Consider the following 25,439-nt stretch of genomic DNA (forward strand, 5'->3'; position numbering starts at 1 on the left):
TCAGCACAGGGATGGTGGGAACCTCTCATAATGGGCACAGCGGGTGTACAGACCCGGGAACTCAGCACAGGGATGGTGGGAACCCCTCATAATGGGCACAGCGGGTGTACAGACCCGGGAACTCAGCACAGGGATGGTGGGAACCCCACATAATGGGCACAGCGGGTGTACAGACCCGGGAACTCAGCACAGGGATGGTGAGAACCCCTCATAATGGGCATAGCAGGTGTACAAACCTGGGATAAATGGCTATTTACAGTCCTGCTTTGCTAAAAGTTTAATTTTTCAGTTTGCGCCCCCCAAAAATATTGAGCACCAGCCGCCACTGTATACAATGTAATACTGACATATAATCACACATAGGTTGGACTTGATGGACTTGTGTGTTTTTTAACCTCACCTACTATGTAACTATGTGCAAACCTGCTTCCTGATTGGCCAAAGAGGAAGAGGAGCGAGGAGACTCACGCTGGAGCGGAGGTTGCCACAGCTCTGAGAGGTAAGACCCCTCGGCTGAGTCGGCTGCATCCCCCTAATGCAGCCAGAGCGGCAAACCCCGCAAAAAGGGGAGGGGTTGGTGGGCAAGTGGTTGCGTTTGGTGGGCACAGGTGGCTGCATTTGATGGGCACAGGTGGCTGCGTTTGATGGGCAAGTGGCTGCGTTTGATGGGCAAGTGGCTGCATTTGATGGGCACAGGTGGCTGAGTTTGATGAGCACAGGTTGCTGCATTTGATGGGCAAAGGTGGCTGCATTTGATGGGCAAAGGTGGCTGCGTTTGATGGGCACAGGTGGCTGCGTTTGATGGGCAAGTGGCTGCATTTGATGGGCACAGTGGCTGTGTTTGATGGGCACAATGGATGCATTTGATGGGCACAAGTGGCTCTATTTGATGGGCAAGTGGCTGCATTTGATGGGCACAGGTGGCTGCATTTGATGGGCAAGTGGCTGCGTTTGATGGGCAAGTAGCTGCGTTTGATGGGCAAGTGGCTGCGTTTGATGGGCACAGGTGGCTGAGTTTGATGGGCACAGGTTGCTGCATTTGATGGGCACAGGTGGCTGCATCTGATTGGCAAGTGGCTGCATTTGATGGGCACAGGTGGCTGCATTTGATGGGCACAGGTGGCTGCATTTGATGGGCACAGGTGGCTGCATTTGATGGGCACAGGTGGCTGCATTTGATGGGCACAGGTGGCTGCATTTGATGGGCACAAGTGGCTGCATTTGATGGGCACAAGTGGCTGCATTTGATGGGCACAAGTGGTTGTGTTTGATGGGCACAATGGATGCATTTGATGGGCACAATGGATGCGTTTGATGGGCACAATGGCTGCATTTGATGGGCACAATGGATGCATTTGATGGGCACAATGGCTGGCTGCGTTTGATGGGCACAAGTCACTGCGTTTGATGGGCACAGGTAACTGCATTTGATGGGCAAGTGGCTGCGTTTGATGGGCACAATGGCTGCGTTTAATGGGCACAAGTGGCTGTATTTGATGGGCACAGGTGGCTGCATTTGATGGACACAGGTGGCTGAATTTGATGGGCAAGTGGCTGTATTTGATATGCACAGTGGCTGCATTTGATGGGCACAATGGATGCGTTTGATAGGCACAAGTGGCTGCATTTGATCGGCACAGGTGGCTGCATATGATGGGCACAAGTCTCTGCATTTGATGGGCACAGGTGGCTGCATATGATGGGCACAAGTGGCTGCATTTGGGCACAAGCGGCCATGTTTTGGCACAAGCGGCTGCTTCCTGATTGGCCAAAGAGGTAGAGGAGCGAGGAGACTCACGCTGGAGCGGAGGTTGCCACAGCTCTGAGAGGTAAGACCCCTCGGCTGAGTAGGCTGCATCCCCCTAATGCAGCCAGAGCGGCAAACCCCGCAAAAAAAGGGGGGGGGGGGGGGGTTGGTGGGCAAGTGGCTGCGTTTGATGGGCACAGGTGGCTGCATTTGATGGGCAAGTGGCTGCGTTTGATGGGCAAGTGGCTGCGTTTGATGGGCAAGTGGCTGCATTTGATGGGCAAAGGTGGCTGCATTTGATGGGCAAAGGTGGCTGCATTTGATGGGCACAGGTGGCTGCATTTGATGGGCAAGTGGCTGCATTTGATGGGCAAAGGTGGCTGCATTTGATGGGCAAAGGTGGCTGCATTTGATGGGCACAGGTGGCTGCATTTGATGGGCAAGTGGCTGCATTTGATGGGAAAGTGGCTGCATTTGATGGGAAAGTGGCTGCATTTGATGGGCACAATGGCTGCGTTTGATGGGCACAATTGGCTCTATTTGATGGGCAAGTGGCTGCATTTGATGGGCACAGGTGGCTGCATTTGATGGGCAAGTGGCTGCATTTGATGGGCAAGTGGCTGCGTTTGATGGGCACAGGTGGCTGAGTTTGATGGGCACAGATTGCTGCATTTGATGGGCAAAGGTGGCTGCATTTGATGGGCAAAGGTGGCTGCGTTTGATGGGCACAGGTGGCTGCATTTGATGGGCACAGGTGGCTGCATTTGATGGGCACAGATGGCTGCATTTGATGGGCAAGTGGCTGTGTTTGATGGGCAGAGTGGCTATGTTTGATGGGCACAATGGATGCGTTTGATGGGCACAAGTGGCTCTATTTGATGGGCAAGTGGCTGCATTTAATGGGCACAGTGGCTGTGTTTGATGGGCACACGTGGCTGCATATGATGGGCACACGTGGCTGCATATGATGGGCACAGGTGGCTGCATATGATGGGCACAAGTGGCTGCATTTGGGCACAAGTGGCCGCGTTTGATGGGCAAGTGGCTGCTTTTGATGGGCACAGGTGGCTGCATTTGAAGGGCAAGTGGCTGCATTTGATGGGCAAGTGGCTGCATTTGATGGGCACAAGTGGCTGCATTTGATGGGCAAGTGGCTGCATTTGATGGGCACAGGTGGCTGCATTTGATGGGCACAGGTGGCTGCATTTGATGGGCACAGGTGGCTGTGTTTGATGGGCACAGATGGCTGCGTTTGATGGGCACAAGTGGCTGCGTTTGATGGGCACAATGGATGCGTTTGATGGGCTCAATGGATGCGTTTGATAGGCACAGGTGGCTGCATATGATGAGCACAAGTCTCTGCATTTGATGGGCACAGGTGGCTGCATATGATTGGGCACAAGTAGCTGCATTTGGGCACAAGCGGCCGCGTTTGGGCACAAGCGGCTGCGTTTGATGGGCACAATGGATGCGTTTGATGGGCACAATAGCTGTGTATGGGCACAAGTGGCTGCATTTGATGGGCACAGGTGGCTGTGTTTGATGGGCACAAGTAGCTGCATTTGGGCACAAGTGGCCATGTTCGATGGGCACAAGTGGCCGTGTTTGATGGGCACAAGTGGCTGCGTTTGGGCACAAGTGGATGCGTTTGATGGGCACAGGTGGCTGCATTTGATGGGCAAGTGGCTGCATTTGATGGGCACAATGGATGAGTTTGATGGGCACAATGGGTGCATTTGATGGGCACAAGTGGCTGTGTTTGATGGGCACAGGTGGCTGTGTTTGATGGGAACAGGTGGCTGTGTTTGATGGGCACAGGTGGCTGCATTTGATGGGCACAATGGCTGTGTATGAGCACAAGTGGCTGTATTTGATGGGCACAGGTGGCTGCATTTAATGGGCACAGGTGACTGTGTTTGATGGGTACAAATGGCCGTGTTTGATGGGCCCAAGTGGCCGTGTTTGATGGGCACAAGTGGCCATGTTTCATGGGCACAAGTGGCTGCGTTTGATGGGCACAAGTGGCTGCGTTTGATGGGCACAGGTGGCTGCATTTTTATGGGCAAGTGGCTGCGTTTGATGGGCACAATGGATGAGTTTGATGGGCACAATGGATGCATTTGATGGGCACAAATGGCTGCATTTGATGGGCACAAGTGGCTGCATTTGATGGGCACAAGTACCTGCGTTTGGGCACAAGTGGCTGCGTTTGATAGGCACAAGTGGCTGCATATGATGGGAACAAGTGGCTGCATTTGATGGGCACAAGTGGCTGCATTTGATGGGCACAGTGGCTGCATTTGATGGGCACAGGTGGCTGCATTTGATGAGAACAAGTGGCTGCATTTGATGGGCACAAGTGGCTGCATTTGGTATGCACAGTGGCTGCATTTGATGGGCACAATGGATGCGTTTGATGGGCACAAGTGGCTGCGTTTGATGGGCACAATTTATGCATTTGATGGGCACAATGGATGCGTTTGATGGGCACAGGTGGCTCCATATGATGGGCACAAGTGGCTGCATTTGGGCACAAGTGGCCGCGTTTGATGGGCACAAGTGGCTGCGTTTGAGCACAATGGATGCGTTTGATGGGCACAGGTGGGTGCATTTGACGGGCACAATTAATGCATTTGATAGGCACAAGTGAATACGTTTGATGGGCACAGGTGGCTGCATATGATGGGCACAAGTGGCTGCATTTGATGGGCACAGGTGGCTGCATTTGATGGGCAAGTGGCTGCATTTGATATGCACAGTGGCTGCATTTGATGGGCACAATGGATGCATTTTATGGGCACCAGTGGCTGCATTTGATTGGCACACGTGGCTGAGTATGATGGGCACAAGTCTCTGCATTTGATGGGCACAGGTGGCTGCATTTGATGGGCACAGGTGGCTGCATTTGATGGGCACAGGTGGCTGTGTTTGATGGGCACAGGTGGCTGCGTTTGATGGGCACAAGTGGCTGCGTTTGATGGGCACAATGGATGCGTTTGATGGGCACAATGGATGCGTTTGATAGGCACAGGTGGCTGCATATGATGAGCACAAGTCTCTGCATTTGATGGGCACAGGTGGCTGCATATGATTGGGCACAAGTAGCTGCATTTGGGCACAAGCGGCCGCGTTTGGGCACAAGCGGCCGCGTTTGGGCACAAGCGGCTGCGTTTGATGGGCACAATGGATGCGTTTGATGGGCACAATAGCTGTGTATGGGCACAAGTGGCTGCATTTGATGGGCACAGGTGGCTGTGTTTGATGGGCACAAGTAGCTGCATTTGGGCACAAGTGGCCATGTTCGATGGGCACAAGTGGCCGTGTTTGATGGGCACAAGTGGCTGCGTTTGATGGGCACAATTTATGCATTTGATGGGCACAATGGATGCGTTTGATGGGCACAGGTGGCTGCATATGATGGGCACAAGTGGCTGCATTTGGGCACAAGTGGCCGCGTTTGATGGGCACAAGTGGCTGCGTTTGAGCACAATGGATGCGTTTGATGGGCACAGGTGGGTGCATTTGACGGGCACAATTAATGCATTTGATAGGCACAAGTGAATACGTTTGATGGGCACAGGTGGCTGCATATGATGGGCACAAGTGGCTGCATTTGATGGGCACAGGTGGCTGCATTTGATGGGCAAGTGGCTGCATTTGATATGCACAGTGGCTGCATTTGATGGGCACAATGGATGCATTTTATGGGCACAAGTGGCTGCATTTGATTGGCACACGTGGCTGAGTATGATGGGCACAAGTCTCTGCATTTGATGGGCACAGGTGGCTGCATTTGATGGGCACAGGTGGCTGCATTTGATGGGCACAGGTGGCTGTGTTTGATGGGCACAGGTGGCTGCGTTTGATGGGCACAAGTGGCTGCGTTTGATGGGCACAATGGATGCGTTTGATGGGCACAATGGATGCGTTTGATAGGCACAGGTGGCTGCATATGATGAGCACAAGTCTCTGCATTTGATGGGCACAGGTGGCTGCATATGATTGGGCACAAGTAGCTGCATTTGGGCACAAGCGGCCGCGTTTGGGCACAAGCGGCTGCGTTTGATGGGCACAATGGATGCGTTTGATGGGCACAATAGCTGTGTATGGGCACAAGTGGCTGCATTTGATGGGCACAGGTGGCTGTGTTTGATGGGCACAAGTAGCTGCATTTGGGCACAAGTGGCCATGTTCGATGGGCACAAGTGGCCGTGTTTGATGGGCACAAGTGGATGCGTTTGATGGGCACAGGTGGCTGCATTTGATGGGCAAGTGGCTGCATTTGATGGGCACAATGGATGAGTTTGATGGGCACAATGGGTGCATTTGATGGGCACAAGTGGCTGTGTTTGATGGGCACAGGTGGCTGTGTTTGATGGGAACAGGTGGCTGTGTTTGATGGGCACAGGTGGCTGCATTTGATGGGCACAATGGCTGTGTATGAGCACAAGTGGCTGTATTTGATGGGCACAGGTGGCTGCATTTAATGGGCACAGGTGACTGTGTTTGATGGGTACAAATGGCCGTGTTTGATGGGCCCAAGTGGCCGTGTTTGATGGGCACAAGTGGCCATGTTTCATGGGCACAAGTGGCTGCGTTTGATGGGCACAAGTGGCTGCGTTTGATGGGCACAGGTGGCTGCATTTTTATGGGCAAGTGGCTGCGTTTGATGGGCACAATGGATGAGTTTGATGGGCACAATGGATGCATTTGATGGGCACAAATGGCTGCATTTGATGGGCACAAGTGGCTGCATTTGATGGGCACAAGTACCTGCGTTTGGGCACAAGTGGCTGCGTTTGATAGGCACAAGTGGCTGCATATGATGGGAACAAGTGGCTGCATTTGATGGGCACAAGTGGCTGCATTTGATGGGCACAGTGGCTGCATTTGATGGGCACAGGTGGCTGCATTTGATGGGAACAAGTGGCTGCATTTGATGGGCACAAGTGGCTGCATTTGGTATGCACAGTGGCTGCATTTGATGGGCACAATGGATGCGTTTGATGGGCACAAGTGGCTGCGTTTGATGGGCACAATTTATGCATTTGATGGGCACAATGGATGCGTTTGATGGGCACAGGTGGCTGCATATGATGGGCACAAGTGGCTGCATTTGGGCACAAGTGGCCGCGTTTGATGGGCACAAGTGGCTGCGTTTGAGCACAATGGATGCGTTTGATGGGCACAGGTGGGTGCATTTGACGGGCACAATTAATGCATTTGATAGGCACAAGTGAATACGTTTGATGGGCACAGGTGGCTGCATATGATGGGCACAAGTGGCTGCATTTGATGGGCACAGGTGGCTGCATTTGATGGGCAAGTGGCTGCATTTGATATGCACAGTGGCTGCATTTGATGGGCACAATGGATGCATTTTATGGGCACAAGTGGCTGCATTTGATTGGCACACGTGGCTGAGTATGATGGGCACAAGTCTCTGCATTTGATGGGCACAGGTGGCTGCATATGATGGGCACAAGTGGCTGCATTTGGGCACAAGTGGCCACGTTTGATGGGCAAGTGGCTGCTTTTGATGGGCACAGGTGGCTGCATTTGAAGGGCAAGTGGCTGCATTTGATGGGCAAGTGGCTGCGTTTGATGGGCACAATGGATGCATTTGATGGGCACAAGTGGCTGCATTTGATGGGCACAGGTGGCTGCATTTGATGGGCAAGTGGCTGATTTTGATAGGCACAATGTATGCGTTTGATGGGCACAATAGCTGCATTTTATAGGCACAGGTGGCTGCATTTTATGGGCACAAGTGGCTGCATTTGGGCGCAAGTGGCCGTGTTTGATGGGCACAAGTAGCTGCATTTGATGGGCACAATAGCTGCGTTTGGGCACAGGTGGCTGCATATGATGGGCACAGGTGGCTGCATTTGATGGGCAAGTGGCTGCGTTGGGCACAATGGATGCGTTTGATGGGCACAGATGGCTGCATATGATGGGCACAAGTCTCTGCATTTGATGGGCACAGGTGGCTGCATATGATGGGCACAAGTGGTTGCATTTGGGCACAAGTGGCCGTGTTTTATGGGCACAAGCGGCTGCGTTTGGGCACAATGGATGCGTTTGGGCACAGGTGGCTGCATATGATGGGCACAAGTGGCTGCATTTGATGGGCACAGGCGGCTGCATATGATGGGCACAAGTGGCTGCATTTGGGCACAAGTGGCCGCAATTGATGGGCACAAGTGGCTGCGTTTGGGCACAATGGATGGGTTTGATGGGCACAATGGCTGCGTTTGGACACAAGTGCCTGCATATGATGGGCACAAGTTGCTGCAATTGGTGGGAGAGGGGTTTCAGTATTTTTCAGTTTGTTTGCACCCCCCCCAAAAATTTGGAGCACCAGCCGCCACTGGAGCCCAAACTTCACCCATCACGGCGGGTTCCTATCACTTGAGTACCTTCAAGTACTGGGTACTGTTTTCATGTCTTAGAGACCACTCCCTTGGACCTGTACAGCACCCTGCAGGAATGCCTTAGCTCTGTGATGTCCAGGATTCCACTACGCAGGGTCCAGTATCCGGAGGTCGCATTGCAGGCAAAACCTTGCAGGATCCTTGCGTCTTCGTTGCAAGGCTCGGGTACCATTTATCTTAGTATATAAGCCTGTTTCAAATGGATCCAATCGGTCAATCCCTTGATCTATTTTGGAACCGTGCTGGGACTTCAAGACCTGGAGCTTGAGGGAGCTCAAACAAATGTGCCCGTCCACCTTGCAGACACTGGTAAAAAAAACTGAAGTACTTCCTGTATGGGAGTGGTTATATAGGGGATCACTTCCTGTTTAAAGACCTTTGGTCTATCAGTGTCCATTCACATGGAGATGAAGTATAAACCAGTAGGTAATGAATATTAGCCTAACTCTGTGTCCCGGGATCTAACTCTGTGTCCCGTGATGTATGATAAAGAAATACTATTCCTGCCTCCACACTGCCAAACAGGCCTACTTTATCACTCTCATTAACACCCTCTCATGCAGTCCCCATCAACTCTTTTCTACCTTTACCACTCTACTTCGTCCCCTATTACCTCCATCCACTAACTTACTCACTGCCCAGGAGATTGCTAATCACTTCAAAAATAACAATGATGCAATTCGTCTCGAGACCTCCATTCTACAGATATCTCCCTCAAGTTACACTCTTTGTCCTCCTGCACAATCAATACTTCCCTTGCTTAACCCAGCTACTATAGAAGAAGTCACTAAACTTTTTTCTAACACCCACCTAACCTCCTGCCCCCTGGACCCTGTTCCTTCTCAAATACTGCGGTCACCCTCTGGCTCTTTCCAACACTCTCTAACTTATATCTTCAACCTCTCACTCTCTACTGGCATCTTCCCCAACCCTCTAAAATATGCGCTAGTCACTCCCATACCAAAAAAGGCCCCACTGGACCCACAACCTTAACAACCTAAGACCCATCTCTTTACTCCCTTTTGCCTCCAAACTCCTTGAACGCTTAGTCTACAACCGACTGAACGACTGCCTCATTGAGAATAACCTTCTTGATCCCCTTCAGTCTGGATTTCGCCCACAGTAATCCACAGAAACTGCTCTCCTAAAACTCACAAACGACTTTCTAACAGCTAAAACCAGCTGTCCTTATTCCATACTCTTACTCTTGGACCTCCCCGTTGCCTTGGATACAGTTGACCACCGCCTCCTCAAAAAAAACTCAATTTGCTTGGTCTCCATGGCTGTGCTCTCAGTTTTTTTTGTATCCTACCTTTCTCACTGCACCTTCAGTGTCCCTTACAACTCTACTTCCTCCTCTCCAACTCCTCTTAACGTTGGGGTCCCCTCAAGGTTCTGTCCTTGGACCTTTACTATTCTTGATCTACACGTCGTCCCTGGGTCTGCTGACTATTTATATGCTTATGAGACCCAAATCTATCTCTCTACCCCTCAGCTCACCCCATCAGTTTTCTCACACATGACTGATTTACTAACATACATATCAGCCTGGATGTCACACCACTTCCTCAAACTGAATCCATCTAAAACTGAGCTCTTAATATTTCCTCCCCCACGTACCCCTTCCCCTGACTTCTCTGTCAAGATCAATGGCACATCTATCAGTCTGTCCCCGCATGCCAGGGTGCTAGGGGTAACCTTGGACTCTGAACTGTCCTTTCAGGCCCACATCCAATCCCTGTCCAAATCATTCCACCTCAACCTCTGCAACATCACTAGAATATGCCCCTTTTTAACCAATGACACCACCAAGCTTCTAATTCACTCCCTGGTCATCTCTCACCTTGACTACTGCAACTCCCTCCTCATTTTATTACCTTTACATAGACTCCTCCCCCCTTCAGTCCAACATGAATGCTGCTGCAAGACTCATCCACCTTACCAACCACGCATTGTCCTCCACCCCTCTCCACCAATCCCTCCACTGGCTTCCACGCACCCAGGGCCACTGATAGAAATAATGAGGCCCCGTACAGCCTACCTGACGGGGCCCCCTTCAGCTCCACCCCTGGTCCTGCCCCTGGTCCCTCCTTCAGCCCCTCCCCAGACACTGCCTTGAAACAAAGTGCAGGTTTGTCTACAAGTAATATTTATTTTCTTTTGGTGGTATTTGGTCACCTCTGCAGTTTTCACTTTTTGCATTTCTAAACAAAAAAATAAAAACAATTTTGAAAAAAAAAATATATTTTTTTTTTACTTTCTGCAATAAAACATATCCAATAAAAAATGTAACAAATCGAATTTCTTCAATCACCTAGGCCAATATGTATTCTGCAACATATATTTTGTAAAAAGAAAAATCCCAAAAAGCGTTTGTTGATTGGTTTGCACAAAAGTTATAGCATCTACAAACTATGTGATGTATTTATGTATTTTTTATTTATTTTTACTAGTAATGGTGGAGCTCAGCGACTTGACAGTGGGACATGCCAATGCCATAATGTACTGCAGAGACAGTGCCACCCATGCTGCCAGTGCCATATTGTGCTGCAGACAGTGCCACCCATGTCGCCAAGGCCATATTGTGCTGCAGACAGTGCCATCCATGTCGCCAAGGCCATATTGTGCTGCAGACAGTGCCACCCATGTCGCCAAGGCCATATTGTGCTGCAGACAGTGCCATCCATGTCGCCAAGGCCATATTGTGCTGCAGACAGTGCCATCCATGTCGCCAAGGCCATATTGTGCTGCAGACAGTGCCATCCATGCCGCCAATGGCATAATGCCACTGGAAGCATGGGTGGCACTGTCTGCAGCACAGACAGTGACTGTAGCCAATCAGGGCAGGCAGCTAGGATACAAAAGCCTTAGTAGGAGATTCACCCATTTGTGTCATACAGCATGGATGGAGGAACTGGTTCGATTTTTTTTATTTCGGCCCGGAGGTCAGACCAACCAAAATCTATTAGAGTATGGCCAGCTTCACACAGTTGTTACTGGAATTAGTGTCCACACTGGAGGATTTCCCCTTCATTCCTGTTCAGGTGGCAACTCTAAATTTTGGATTTCCTATCACTTTTATTCCAGGTGACAATGGTAAACAGGGCAGTTACAGATTGACTTTCTCTAACGGGGACAGAGACAGCAATAAAAACACAGCAGAGGATCTAACCCCTCACCACTCCATCCAAAACTAGAGCCAAAAAGTTTTACCCTTAGTTATACATTAAACCTGCACTGGTAAACTGTCCACTGGGTGGTTGCTATGAGAAACAGAACCCTATAAATTTCTCTCTACCCAAATGATTCCATGTTTGTACACTCCACACAAAGTGAATGGTGATTCTTCTGACATGAATGGTTGCAGCCAGCTGTACTCAGCCATGTGCCGCTGCTTTCAAGTTCCTGTGTACATTATGCCATATACAGGTTCCAGGATCTGGAAACCCAATCACTAAAATCTCATAGAAGCTTTAACATCTTCATGTCAGTTCAATAATATTTTTCAGTCTTAGTAAATCTGCTGGAATCCCCGGTGATCCCGCCATGGAGATCCTTGTTCAGGTACTTTCTGTTATAGGGTGACAACGCTCTGTCCCTGTCTACCAATTGTGCTCCTGTGTTGTCACCCCGTCACATGGGTGTCTGATAGAGACTACAACACACATCACGCAGACATGGTGTCACCACCAGGAAACCCTGAGAAATGCCATGCAGGCATTACTGAAGGACATGTAGACAGTCCACCTGGAGCTTCATCCTCCAATTGTCATTAATCTGTACATATGAATGTATAATGTGTTAAGGTGAACCTGCTATGATGGAGCTGCCATCACTGACCTGACATGTATACAGAATAGGTAAGTCCAATCAAAAGTCCTCAATTACAGTATATACATGTTCCAGGTCACATGGCACTTCCCATGCTTCCCTCTTCTATGTAGTACTAGGAAGGACCTCTGCCGGGTTAGCCCCCCCATATTAAAATTTTTGAAAAAATCTTATGCAGTTTGTTAGATCTTTGTTAGATCAGGTTAGATCAACCGTTGTTTGCATTAGATCTCACACAGAAGAAGCGATATTAACAGTTATTTGCTGGGGGGGCTAACCCGTCATCAGCCCCCCTTATCAAAAAATTGACCAAACAGTTAGCTATTTTGGAAGCAATTTGTTAGATCCGGTAAGATCAAGTGGTTTTAACGTTAGATCTCACATAATTAGAGACTTATTAAGTGGTTAATGAGGGGGGCTAGCCCCCCCTTTTCAAATTTTCAGGCCAAAAATCATTCAGGCTAATATATATTCATTAGATTCGGTAAGATCAAGTGTTTTTAACGTTAGATCTCACATCATTTCAGAGATATTCCACATCAAAATAGAGATATTAGGTGGTACATGTGGACGGGCTGGCCCCCCCTTATCAAATTTTCTGTCCAAAAATCATTTAGGCTAATAGATATTCGTTAGATCCGGTAAGATCAAGTGTTTTTAACGTTAGATCTCACATAATTAGAGACTTATTAAGTGATTAATGAGGGGGGCTGGCCCCCTCTTATCAAATTTTCTGGCCAAAAAACCCCAGCTAATTGATATTCATTAGATCCGGTAAGATCAAGTGTTTTTAATGTTTGATTATCCATAATTACAGGGATATTATGGATATTTGGTAGCGATGCACGTATATCCATACTAGTGTCTATATTGGAGGCGGTGATGAGCATTTTCATGTGTACCATTGAGGAGTGCCATTGAGCATACCGAGGTATGCTGAAATTATGTGGGACATTAATCGACAGGTGTGTCCAAGCCCAGTGAAGCCTGAAGCACAGTGCCAGAAGCCAGAGGGAAACTTCGGAGGGCTCTGGTGAAGGAGCCAACCGGGTGCCCATCTACGGTAGCTGGCTCAAAACCAATGACACAAAGAGACAGCAGCGAAAGTCCAAATCCTTGCAGAGGGCCCCCCGTTGTTGCCTCCAAGCAACCCAGTCTCCTGTTTCTTTTGACAAATGCTGCCTGGTGTCGGAGAGTCAATGCACACCAGACTCCCAGAACTTAGCGCAGACTTAAGCCCAATCAGAACCTCGCAGAGAGGAGCGCGGATACAAACCACCACTTCCTCCATGCTCCCTGACAAGCTGGTGGGACCTTCTCCTGTTGTTCCTATCCAAGTAAAGGGAGTCTACACCAAGGCCCTTCTGGATACAGGAGCTTAAGTGACCCTTCTCTACAGAGACTTCTATGACAGGCACCTCAAGCACCTGCCTTTGCAGAAGTTGGAAGAGTTGCAGATATGGGGCATTGTGACTCAGAACTTCCCCTATGATGGCTATCTACCGGTTAAGCTGACCTTCGATCCCTCCATGGCTGGGAAAGCCGAGACTTTTGAAACTCAGGCAGTGGTCTGTCCTCGCCCACCAGGGGCCAGTAAGAGTTCTCTCATCATAGTGACCAATACTGATCTTGTCAGAACGCTGTTGACACCTCTTGTTCTGGAGCCGGGCACTTCAACTACAAGTTTGCACCCCATGCTGAGACAAGCCTACCAGCACCTGGTACAAAAACAGAAGGGAAAGATCTGGCGCTTGGACAAGTGTGAGAAGGTGTTACAGCCTGGTAAAGTGGCCTATTTACGAGCATCCGTCAAGCTAAATTGGAAGCAAGCAGGCCCTTTCATTGTCCTTCAATCAGACGGACAGAGAGAAGACATGGAAGTGGAGATAATTCCCGAGGTGGTTTCAAAAAAAGGGTTGCAAAGAAGTCACGGGAAGATCTTGGTTAGTGTCCGCAACATAACAGCCTCGCCAGTGAAGATCCCGGCTCAGATGTTGCTGGGACAAGTGAATCTGGCCACCCCAGTCCCGACCGTCTGATTTGGTGGGGGGAGCAAAGGATGGGATCTCTGTGGAGCAGCTCTATCCGAAAAATACTCCCCTTTTGCCTGAATGGAAGGAAAGGGCCAAGACTCAGCTCCTGAGATGGCAGGCTGCATTCTCCAAGAGGGAATTTGATGTGGGGTGTACAAAAAGTGCCCAATACCAGATCCATCTCTTCGAGTGCATAAGCCGTTCAGGGAAAGAGTTTGATGGATTACTTTAGGGGACTTGGAGGATCTGCATGAACAACTGGCAGAGTTGAAGAGGGCAGGTATCATCCGAGAGTCCCAGAGTCTATATGTTTCCCCAATAGTGGTGGTACGGAAGAAGAATGGGTCACTGAGGCTGGGTATTGACTACCAGACGCTGAACTTAAGGACCATTCCTGACCAATATACCACCCCAAGGATATAAGATGACTTGCAGAGCCTGTCAGGAGCGAAGTGGTTCAGCATGCTGGATTTGAAGAGTGGGTATTACCAAATCCCCATGCAACCTGAGGATTGGGAGACCATTTTCATTACCCCACAAGGGGATGTTTGGATTTGACTGTATGCATCAAGGCCTGTCTGGTGTCCCAGCCACCTTCCAAAGGCTAATGGAGAAGACCGTGGGTGACATGAAACTGATCGAGGTGTTGGTATACTTAGACGACATCATCGTTTTCAGCAAGACCCTGGAAGAGCACGTAGAGTTTCTGCAGAAAGTCCTTAAGAGACTCCATGGTGAGGGGGTTGAAGCTGTCTCTGGAAAAGTGCCAGTTTTATCAACCCTCGGTCAACTACCTTGGTCACATTGTGTCTGCTGATGAAGTAGCCACTTACCTCCTGGCCGAGGCCTACCAACGTGACTGAGCTTAGGTCATTTCTGGGATTCTGCTCTTATTACAGAAGATTTGTCAAGGGATTCGCTAAGACGCTGACCCTGATCTGGCGAAGCCTGTCAGACCAGCTGGAGGGCCCAGAAAACCCAGAGAGTTAATTCAGGAACAATTTACTCTGAAGTGTGAAGAGGTTTTAGGCAGCTGAAGTGAAGCCTAACAACCGCTCCAGTCATGGCCTATGAAGATCCAACCAAGCCATACGAGCTACACTTTGATGCCAGTCGAGATGGGTTAGGTGGGGTGCTATATCAAGAGCATGACTGCCATCTACGGCCTGTTGCCTACATGAGTCGGAACGTGGCCCCCGCCGAGAAGAACTATCCCATGCACAAACTTGAGTTCCTGGCCTTGAAGTGGGTGGATAAGCTGAGGAATTAACTGTATGGAGCGGAGTTCGTGATCAAGACCGACAACAATGCTCTCACCTACATCCTCACTTCCACCAAGTTGGACGCCACGGGTCACAGATGGTTGGCTGCTCTATCAGAGTTTATTTTCAGCCTGAAGTATCGGCTGGGGTCAGGAAACAAGACGCTGATGCCCCATTGTTCCAGAGACCCTCCAGAAGAATAGGCCCAACTGACACCTGAACGGTACGAGCCTTATGTCAAGGAGCAGAACATCAACCTGGAGTAGGATCCAGGACCGAAGAGGTTGTAGTGTCAGCCGTTGGTGTCTCTAGATGTTATTGCAATGTCGCCCAAGTCAGGGATGAAGGTCTACCCAAGCTGTCAAAGACCTGTGGAGGGACCAGTTGGAGGACCCTCCCTGTAGCTTGGCATTGAAGGCCTTGGAGAGCCAATGCCCTGACTTTCTCCTCACTGACTCCCAGAAGGAAACCCATCTGCTGCACCGAGAGTGGGATCGGTTTCAGGTGCACAGAGGGTTGGTCTACCGAAGGGGCCCCTCTGACGAGTCTGAAGAAAAATGGCAGCTATTCCTACCTTAAAGCGGGGTTCCACCCAAATTTTGAACATTATCTCTATGCATTCTCTTCCTTGCCTAGATGCTGACATGCTGTGTAAAAAAATTTAAATCGCCGTAATTACCTTTTTTTTTTCTAATCTTCTTAGCACTTCCTGGTTTTCCTCCCATGGGAGTAGGCGTGTTTCTAGCCTCTCCCAGACCTCCCACAGTCCCCTGGGAGCTAGTCTCAGGCTTCCCAGCATGCATTGTGCAACAGCGTCATCACAACATCTCGGTGAATGCTGGGAGCACAGTATTCACCGCATCCAGGAAATACATGCTTGTGGGCTTCAAATGCCCACAATGAAGATGGAAACCGCCTTCAGTGAATTTTATAAGTTATTCTTTTACAACGAAATCGGACACAGGCGGACTTATTACACAGAACATGTGAGTAGATAATCATGAAAAGAAAAGTTTGTGAATGAACTCCAAAAAAAAAAAACGATAGATAGGTGGACCCCCGCTTTAAAAACATACGGAGACGGTATTAACTGCCCTACTGTCAGGAACCATGAATCAGACTGAGACAGAAGTATAGTTAAATCACACTTGTTTAATAATAATAATAATAATAATAATAATAATAATAATAATGTAAACAGAGTAAGCGTAGTCAAAACAAGCCAGAGTTCAGTAACCGGATCGGGTAGTCAGCCAAGCAAATGTCAAAGAGCCAGAGATAAACGTAGTAGTACAGCAAGCAGGATCAGGAGCCAGAAGGAACGTCAACCTAGCAAGTCTTCAACAGGAACGCAGGAGAAAGACTCTGTGATGTTGACAAAGGTGAAGGCAGAGATCAAGTGAGCTGGATGACTTGCTGGGTAACTGTGGAGAGAAATGGGAACTGGCAATTAGCTGACACTGAGCGGCTAGCTCAGAGAAGGAAGGGCTGAGCCCAGCCTTGACACCTACATGACAACCATGGCCACCTAGGGACCAAAAGGACTTTTCTCCTGGTGAGGGACCGGTTCTACTGGCCCTGCATGCAGGCGGAAGTTAAGGACTATTGCCACTCCTGCATCAGATGTATCCACAGATGTATCCAAAGGAAGACTTTGCCTCACGAGCTGCCCCAATGGACCATCATGGAGCTGGTGTGCATTGACATTCAGAGTCAAGGACCCATGGAGCTGGTGTGCATTGACATTCTGTGCTTGGAGCCTGATCTGAGTGGGCAGGGAAATATCCTGGTAGTGACTGACCATTTCACTCGGTATGCCCAGGCGTTTTCCACGAGGGACCAACAAGCATCCATGGTGGCCAAGATCTTCGCTGAGAAATTCTTTGTGCACTATGGTCTGTCCCAACGCATCCACTCTGATCAAGGGAGAGATTGCAAGAGTAGTCTCATCAAGAGACTTTCAGACCTGTTGGGCATCAAGAAGTCTAAAACCACCCATTATCATCCTCAAGGGGATCCTCAACCAGAGAGATTCAACTGAACCCTCCTGGATATACTTGGAACTCTAAGTTCAGAACAAAAGCAGGACTGGAGCAAGCATATAGTGGCTATTGTGCATGCTTATAACAGCACCGCCAATGATGCCACAGGTTACTCTCCCTATAGTTTGATGTTCGGACCGTAGGCCTGGCTGCCAGTAGACTTGGCCTTCGGCACATCCCTAGACCATACCTTAGCAACTTTCCACAGAGGGTATGTGGATCGCCTGCAGAGATGTCTGAAAACCACCTTTGATAAGGCTCAAGCTGCCTCATATGCCTGAGGACAGAGAAACAAAATAAACTTTGACCTTAGGGTACGAGTGCAGGACCTGCAGCCGGATGACAAGGTACTGCTGAGAAACCTGGGTGTCCCTGGAAAGCACAAGTTGGCTAACCTATGTCTTTTGCAAGCATCTGCCCAGACACCCAGTATATCAAATCCGGCCAGAGGGATGCACAGGCCTGCTGAAGACTTAGCATCACAATCATCTGTTGCCTCTGTCAGAAGCAGTTCATGTGCCACCACAGCCAGATTTACAGTCCACACCCACGGCCTGCTGAAGACTTAGCATCACAATCATCTGTTGCCTCTGTCAGAAGCAGTTCATGTGCCACCACAGCCAGATTTACAGTCCACACCCACGGCCTCTGAAAGATCCCAGCCATTGACTAGATCTCACTCTGTACCCCTTGCTGAAGATGAAAACAGCGAGGATGAAGAGAAAGATTGTCTGTGGCCATCTCAAATGCCAGGGCCTGCCACCCACCCCCACCCCCTTTCTTCTCCTCCCAAGGTGACTGAAATGACTCTCAGGCCAGAGGCTCCTGAGTTTGTACCTCAAAGTCCACCTTTTGAAGAGTTGGAAGACCCTCAATCTTCCCTGCTGACAAGAGACCCCTAAGACTTTCCATCCTTCATTAAGGAAGCTGAAGCTGATATGCAGGAAGAAGAAGAGACCAGTGTGCCTGTAACCCCAAAACCTAAAGAACAGCGAGAGCGAAGGGTTATTCACCCGCCCAAAAGACTAACATATGATACTTTGGGTGAAAGCTCTGAGGAGGTCGTTCTCATTGCAAAAACGACTCTTGAAGAAACTGACCCTTCCACCGCAGATTTGGTGGTGGACAATCCCAACTCACTGTCAGGGCTGGGCTCAGTCCTTCCTTCTCTGAGCTGGCCACTTAGCTGTCGGATAATTGCCAGCTTCTATCTCTCCACAGTTACTCAGCTGTTGATGATATCCTGCTCATCAGTCCTGCCTACTTAAGCCGTCCAGTCCAGAGGATCTCTGCCTTCGCCTTGGTCAACATCACAGAAACAATCTCCTGCGATCCTGTTCAAGACTTGCTTTGCTGACATCCCTTCTGGCTCCAGATCCTGCTGGCTGTTCCACTACATTGATCCCTGACTTCTGGCTTGGCTGACTATCCGTTCCAGTTATTGAACTTTGGCTATGTTTTGACTACGTTTGTTCTTTTTACTTTTATTATTAAACAAGTGTGATTTAACTGTACTTCTGTCTCGACCTGATTTCTTGGTTTCTGACACTCAGCCCCTGGCACATCTAGCTGGGCCATTCCAGTTAACCTCCCCTCCTATGCTAATTAGTGGGATGTTCCTCTGCCAGGGTTTTATGCAGATGTAAATTGTATGGTTTCCTGTGCACACCAACCTGTTTTTTTTCCCTGTGTATATATATCAAAAGCATGTAATAGGTCATAGACTCTTTACCTCCTTTGGCGGACCAAAGGTTCTTTAGTGGGGGGAGTGTGTAGCGGGGACTACTCTATCACCCATGGTCCCGCACCTCCCGCCATTCCTGCCAGCAACCGCCGGACTGAATAGAGACTGACACAGGCACTCAGAGGGAGAGCATGCCTGTCAGTCCCTGTGGGGGATTTCTCCCCCTCCCTCTCCTCTTCCTGTGTCCCTTTTGGCAGGGAGAGGAAGCCAATCAAGCAGCAGCAGAGGACCATGGCCCACAATATAGCCCCATTGATTCTACAGGGGGTGGAACTACCAAGCCCAGCCTGCTTTGCAAGAAGGGGGGGCTAGCTAAAGACTTAAGCTTGTTGGTCTGAGGAGAGATCACCATGAGGCGAGGTGAATGGAGGTGTGAGGAGAAACTACAGGCACCCGCTGAAGAACCATGCAAAGAAGGTTCCAGAGACCATCCAGAGACGGTTGAAGATGGATGTACCTTCTGTACCACCTAATATCTCTATTTTTTATGGAATATCTCTGAAATTATGTGAGATCTAAAGGTAAAACCACTTGATCTTACCGGATCTAACGAATATCTATTACCCTGAATGATTTTTTGTCAGAAAATGGCATGTGGGGGGCCAACCCATCCTTATGTACCACCTAATATCTCTATTATTATGTGGAATATCTCTGAAATGATGTGAGATCTAACATTAAAACCACTTGATCTTACCGGATCTAACAAATATCTATTAGCCTGAATGATTTTTGGCCCGAAAATTTGATAAGGGGGGGCCAGCCCCCCTCATTAATCACTTAATAACTCTCAAATTATGTGAGATCTAACGTTAAAAACACTTGATCTTACCGGATCTAACGAATATCTATTAGCCTGAATGATTTTTGGCCCGAAAATTTGATAAGGGGGGGCCAGCCCCCCCTCATTAATCACTTAATAAGTGTTCAATCATGTGAGATCTAACGTTAAAAACACTTGATCTTACTGGATCTAACAAATTGCTTCCAAAATAGCTAACTGGTCAATTTTTTGATAAAGGGGGGCTGATGACGGGTTAGCCCCCCCAGCAAAACACTGTTAATATCGCTTCTTCTGTGTGAGATCTAACGCAAACAACGGTTCATCTAACCTGATCTAACAAAGATCTAACAAACTGCATAAGATTTTTTCAAAAATTTTGATATGGGGGGGCTAACCCGGCAGAGGTCTAGGAAGGAGGGGGTCACTGGGAGGTCCCCAGCAAACTAGAAATGTCCTCATAATACTAAGCACCTTCCTATCCCAGTAATGCCCACTAATGCCCCCTAGGGGGTCAGACAAGACCAATCACTCAGAACCATTTCATGTAGAAGATAAGAGTCTCACCTCCAGTGACGTTGAGTATTCTTTGTACCGAGACCGGAGAGGTCAGTGCCGGGTGATTTACATGGACAGATAATTCCGCTCCATTATCCAGGTCATAGCTGGGAGTTATCTGGAGAGAACACTGACAGGTGAATGTTCCAAGATTCTTCCTACTAATAACAGGAGTCACCTCCAGCTGTAGAGGGATGTCCTCATGTCCTGCAGATCCATTCATCAGTTGTATCCCCTCCTCCATACCTACAACATCATCATCCCCTCCTCCATCATCTCTACTTATCCTGACCAGAGTGAGGTGACCTCCAGACCTCCAGGTATAGATGGTCACCATCTCCTCCTCCCCGGATCTTCTCATACACACAGAGATTTCTATGTTGTTGGGTCTGAAGTCCATAATCTGACAAGTCAGAGTCGTCCTGTTCATGTCAATCAGCTCATCGTTCCCGGTAATCTCAGAGAGAATGGGAGGATCTGCGAGAGGAAATCATCGTATGAATTATAACATATACTATATAATGTATTTGTATTATCCGGAGATCAGACTCATCTCTTCTAGAACAGCAAATATACATAAAGAGTCAACCCACTGAACTAATAGAAAAGATACTTCAATATTACCTCATGAAAAGTATCATCCAAAAAAAGGCCAGATATAAAAAGAAAAAAAACATATTACAGTACACTCACATATAATGAAACCGTTAAAAGTAATTTTTGCCCCGATCTGCACACAAATAACCTCCATGTAGAAGGACTTCCTGTACAGGTATAGGAGTACTTGGATCAGGACTGTCACCAGGGCTGGACTGGGACAAAAATTTGGCCCTGGACTTCATCCAGACCGGCCCACTGTAATTTTGCAAATGCACAAAAACAGTATATAAACTATACGCAATTGTGCAAAAAAAAATCTTCCCCTTACATCAGAGTCCCTAGAGAGCCCCCCTTACATCAGAGTCCTTAGAGAGCCCCCCTTACATCAGAGTCCTTAGAGAGCCCCCCTTACATCAGAGTCTTACATCTGTGTCCCCAAAGTGACAAAGATGGGGAAATAAAGAAAAAATACTTCTGCGCTACTAATATTACTAAGGTGAATAATAAATGACTGTTTATTAAATAATAGAGGTTTCCTATAGCTAGACACCAACTGTTATTAGCAAAATAAAGTGAAAAATAAAAGTGAAGCGCAACCTCAACACACAAGTACTAAATTTCACAAAATAATAGACAATATGTGAGAACAGTGACCCCTACAGGGAATAATATATATAACACTAAGGCCCCTTACACACACACATCCGTTTGGACGGACTCCGCTTGCTCAGTAGGGATCACTCCATTGATCCCCGCTGAGTCAGCAGATGACAGATCCGTCTCCGCTCACTGTGCAGGGACGGACCTGTCAGAGCTCTGCTCTCCTCTCCTCAATGGGGGATCAGATGAAAACAAATCCGTCTGTCCATTTTCATCCGATCCGCCAGACAGATGGAAAATAGGGTTTCCATCTGTCTGGATTCAGCGGATCGAATGTCAGCGGACATGTCACTGCTAACATCCAACGCTCCATAGACCTGCATGGAGCGTCTGTTCAGGTCCGCATGTGTAAAGGGGCCTTAAAAACTTATACATGTAGCAGAATCTCTGACCTCTTCCAGTCTAATGAGAACCTTTGAGGCCACAGACCACTGATATCCTTCAATATGTGGTGGGTTGTGAGGCATGGTGGGTGCAAAGGTGGTAAAAGTCAATGGGCGCCAGACACTTCTTGGATGCAAAAGAGGTTTTATTTCTTTTAACAGTCCTTTTCTATTTTGCAAGGGAAAGAGGGTTAGGGCCAGGACACCCTTAAGTAGTTGCAATTTCAATTAGCAGACTCCAAGACTTCAATAGGAGGACAGCCATACAGGGAAAGGCCCCAGTAAGGTGCCACTTCTGTACGTGCAGGATCGCTGTCCGCTCTCGCTACAGTACTTAACAGTTCCTAACACAAAGTTCAACAGTTCTCTCAGCTTTACTACAACTTCTTCTTGTCGTTCTTCAGCCCCCTAAGCTCCCGGTCTCTCACTGGATTCTCTGATTCACTGACTTTGAATCCCTGGAGCTCCTCCAATCTTTGCGGTGATCTCTCCTTCAAGCATCACCCACGCTTCCCTGCTGGGTCCCTAGCTTGGCACTTCAGATACCTTCAAGCTTCACCCCTGCTAACTGGCTCAGTCCCTGGCTTGACTCACAAGGCTGCTCTGCAAGCATCACCTCCGCTGGTTGGGTCCCTGACTTGATCTCTGCCTGAAGTTTCCCGATTCTACATTGTACCCGTTCAATGATAATACTGCTCCGGTACTTGCTTCAGCTACTCACTGTGGTCCCTGGTAAAGATGGTTGGTCCCTTAGTGGCGCCAGCTCCCCTTCTACCTCCGACCACGACAGGTTCTCTGGCCGGCAAAACCATCACTTCTGTTTGGACTGCAAGCCACAATCCCAACCCTGCGCTGCTCTCTTACTTCTGGATAGGCCCTCACACAGCCTGGCAACCAGATGCCCCCAGGATAGGCCCAATCTCAGACCTAGCAGCCCGAGGCAGATGACACACGTCCACCCAGATGGCAGTCCGGGTGGCACAGAACACTGATCACCTGACTCCACCTGAATATATAGGTTCTCCCAGCAGGCCAAGAAAACCCCTGACCATTGGCTGAGACACCCCATATACTCTTAACCTGACCTTTAGTTATCCTTCTCATATCTAGTACCACCAAGTGCTCGGCCACCAAGTGGTAGAAGAGAAAAGTACAACAAGGCCAAACTTCGGGAGAAATCAACAAATCTCTATAACAAATTAACTATGGTAGCTACTCCTGACAAGGAATTTGGTGAGGAGCTCCATGACTAAACCCCAGGGCACTGCATACATATAGCAAAAAAAGTCCATAAACTGCAATCTTGTGTAAACAGGTGCAATCCGCAGAGTATCCAGCTGTAAATAATGACAAATAAGTGACAAACACCAAGTGGACCCTCCACCAGTCACGACTGGTGGAGGGTCCACTTGGTGTTTGTCTGGTCTGGCTTTTCATATTGTTAGTTCTATATTTGGAATACTCTGCTGTGGGAAGACGGGTCACCCAGGATCAAGTTGGAACAATTGCAGCAACCCAACCCATGGTTGTATATGATCTGGCAACTCAGCTGCAACAGGTTGTTGGTGGTAATCAAAGTTTTTTGTAGAGCCCCCCATGGAGTCCACACTGTCGGTGATATTACATTTGACAAGGTCCCATGATCGTCCTGGGGGTTAGGAAGCCTTTCATTAAGCAACTTTAAACAAACTCTACCCCACGTATATTTTGATACATAAAATTTGGTTAACAGCCAAACTCCAGCAGCAAGTGAAGGGGATCCCTTACTAAAGGCTCATTTGTTATATAGGCAGGTGCAGTCTATTTTCTCCACCGCAGGTGGCACTCATCCATAGTGGCAATGCAGGTGGAGGAGGAAGTTGAGAGGAGCCTCATTCCTCTATGATCTTCTTGCTCTCCTCGATTGGATGCCGGCATCCCATGTGACTTTGGTGACCATCTTGGGTGAGGCAGAGTCTATTTAGGACCTCAGCTCCTGGATTTGGTGCACATTTTGGGTGTGGGCAGAGTAGGGACAGGTCATCTGTCTGTCAGGGACAAGTTCCAGATGAGCAGGGAAAGTGCAGTGTCAGAGGTTTGTATGAAAATAAATATATATAGATATGACAATTACAACATAGACCTTGTTAATAAATTCTGCTGTCTGAAATCAGGCTGAACCCTTGGATAATTTTCCCTCTATCCGAGGAAAACTCTAATGTCAGCCATAGGCAGTTTTAATCTTCAGCAGGAACCAACCAAGATTTGAACCATGTATGGGCAGGCTGAAAGTACCAAGTTGATCGATCGATCAACCTGGGTACAACCAGCCTGCCGTACTTTACTTGCGTTTATCGATAGCGTCTGGTATAGCTGCAACCAATAATCACTGTAATTTCCAACCCCCCCCCCCCCCAGCTGTGGGAAGACAATGGCTCAGCAGGAGGGATTCCCGCATCAACACTGTCTGTTGATAGGGGTATAAAGCAAATTACTTGATACCCCCATCAAAAAATTTGCACCAAGTATGGTCGGGTCTAAGACTCTAAGGATTGCTAAGGTTGTTTAAACTTCAGAACAATGAGTGTATGGACACATAAAGATGATGATTTTGAGGGGAATAGAACATCTGGGCAAGATGGAATGGTCTCATGATTGGAAAGCCTCAACAACTTCACCAGTTTTTAGGATGAAGGACAACAGATTCCATTCAAGCAACTCTTCTATGTTTGCAAACAATAAACATTCATTTACTCTTCCAACCAAGTCACTGAAGCTGTGAAGACCAAATGAAGGAAGTTTAAAGAATAAACATTCTGAGGCTGATTACAGGACAGTTTAATCCAAAGAAGGAGAAATAAAAGTCAATCTAACTTTAAATATTGTATGAAACATAATCGTGATATTGCTGAGTATAAGTTTGGAAAGGATTCTCAAAGGGCTCATTAAAGTGGAATTCCAGTCAAAACTCAAAATCTACCCTATGTATCTATGAAAAAAACATAAGCTTCTATATTAAACACTTTTTGGATTGCTAAATATCTGATTAGAAACAACAGTCTAATTCAGACATTGAGCCACCATCCTCTTCTTCACCGACCGTTCAGACATTTCCTGACAGCCGGGACACGTCATCCTTCTTGGAAGATCCCCACTTGGGTGCGAACCGGCCAGGCCGCATTCCATCCCTTGAGACAGACATCTGAGACCTTCTGCTACCATTCCGCATTGTACATTCTATGAGTGCGCCCGCTCAGGTTGTCCTCCCGCTGGGGTAAAAATATAGAAGAAGTGGGAATGCCACCTATTATAAATATGTAGTACTCACTGAATATATATCGGGGGGTGTAATCAAAAATATACTGGACCAACAGACAAAAAATAA

The 25,439-nt window shown here is 48.3% G+C and overlaps 1 protein-coding gene across 1 annotated transcript in view; it reads right to left on the bottom strand.

Annotated features, from left to right (window-relative positions):
* The window catches only part of LOC141111800 (hemicentin-1-like), a 247,029-nt gene that overhangs the window by 131,071 nt on the left and 90,519 nt on the right, over nucleotides 1–25,439 (bottom strand). Inside the window, exon 5 of the mRNA XM_073603935.1 lies at nucleotides 20,442–20,909. Within this exon, the coding sequence (XP_073460036.1) occupies nucleotides 20,442–20,909 (468 nt within the window). The remainder of the gene's footprint in view (nucleotides 1–20,441; nucleotides 20,910–25,439) is intronic.

The sequence above is a fragment of the Aquarana catesbeiana genome, linkage group LG11, assembly GCF_042186555.1.
Source record: "Aquarana catesbeiana isolate 2022-GZ linkage group LG11, ASM4218655v1, whole genome shotgun sequence".
Lineage (NCBI taxonomy): Eukaryota > Metazoa > Chordata > Amphibia > Anura > Ranidae > Aquarana > Aquarana catesbeiana.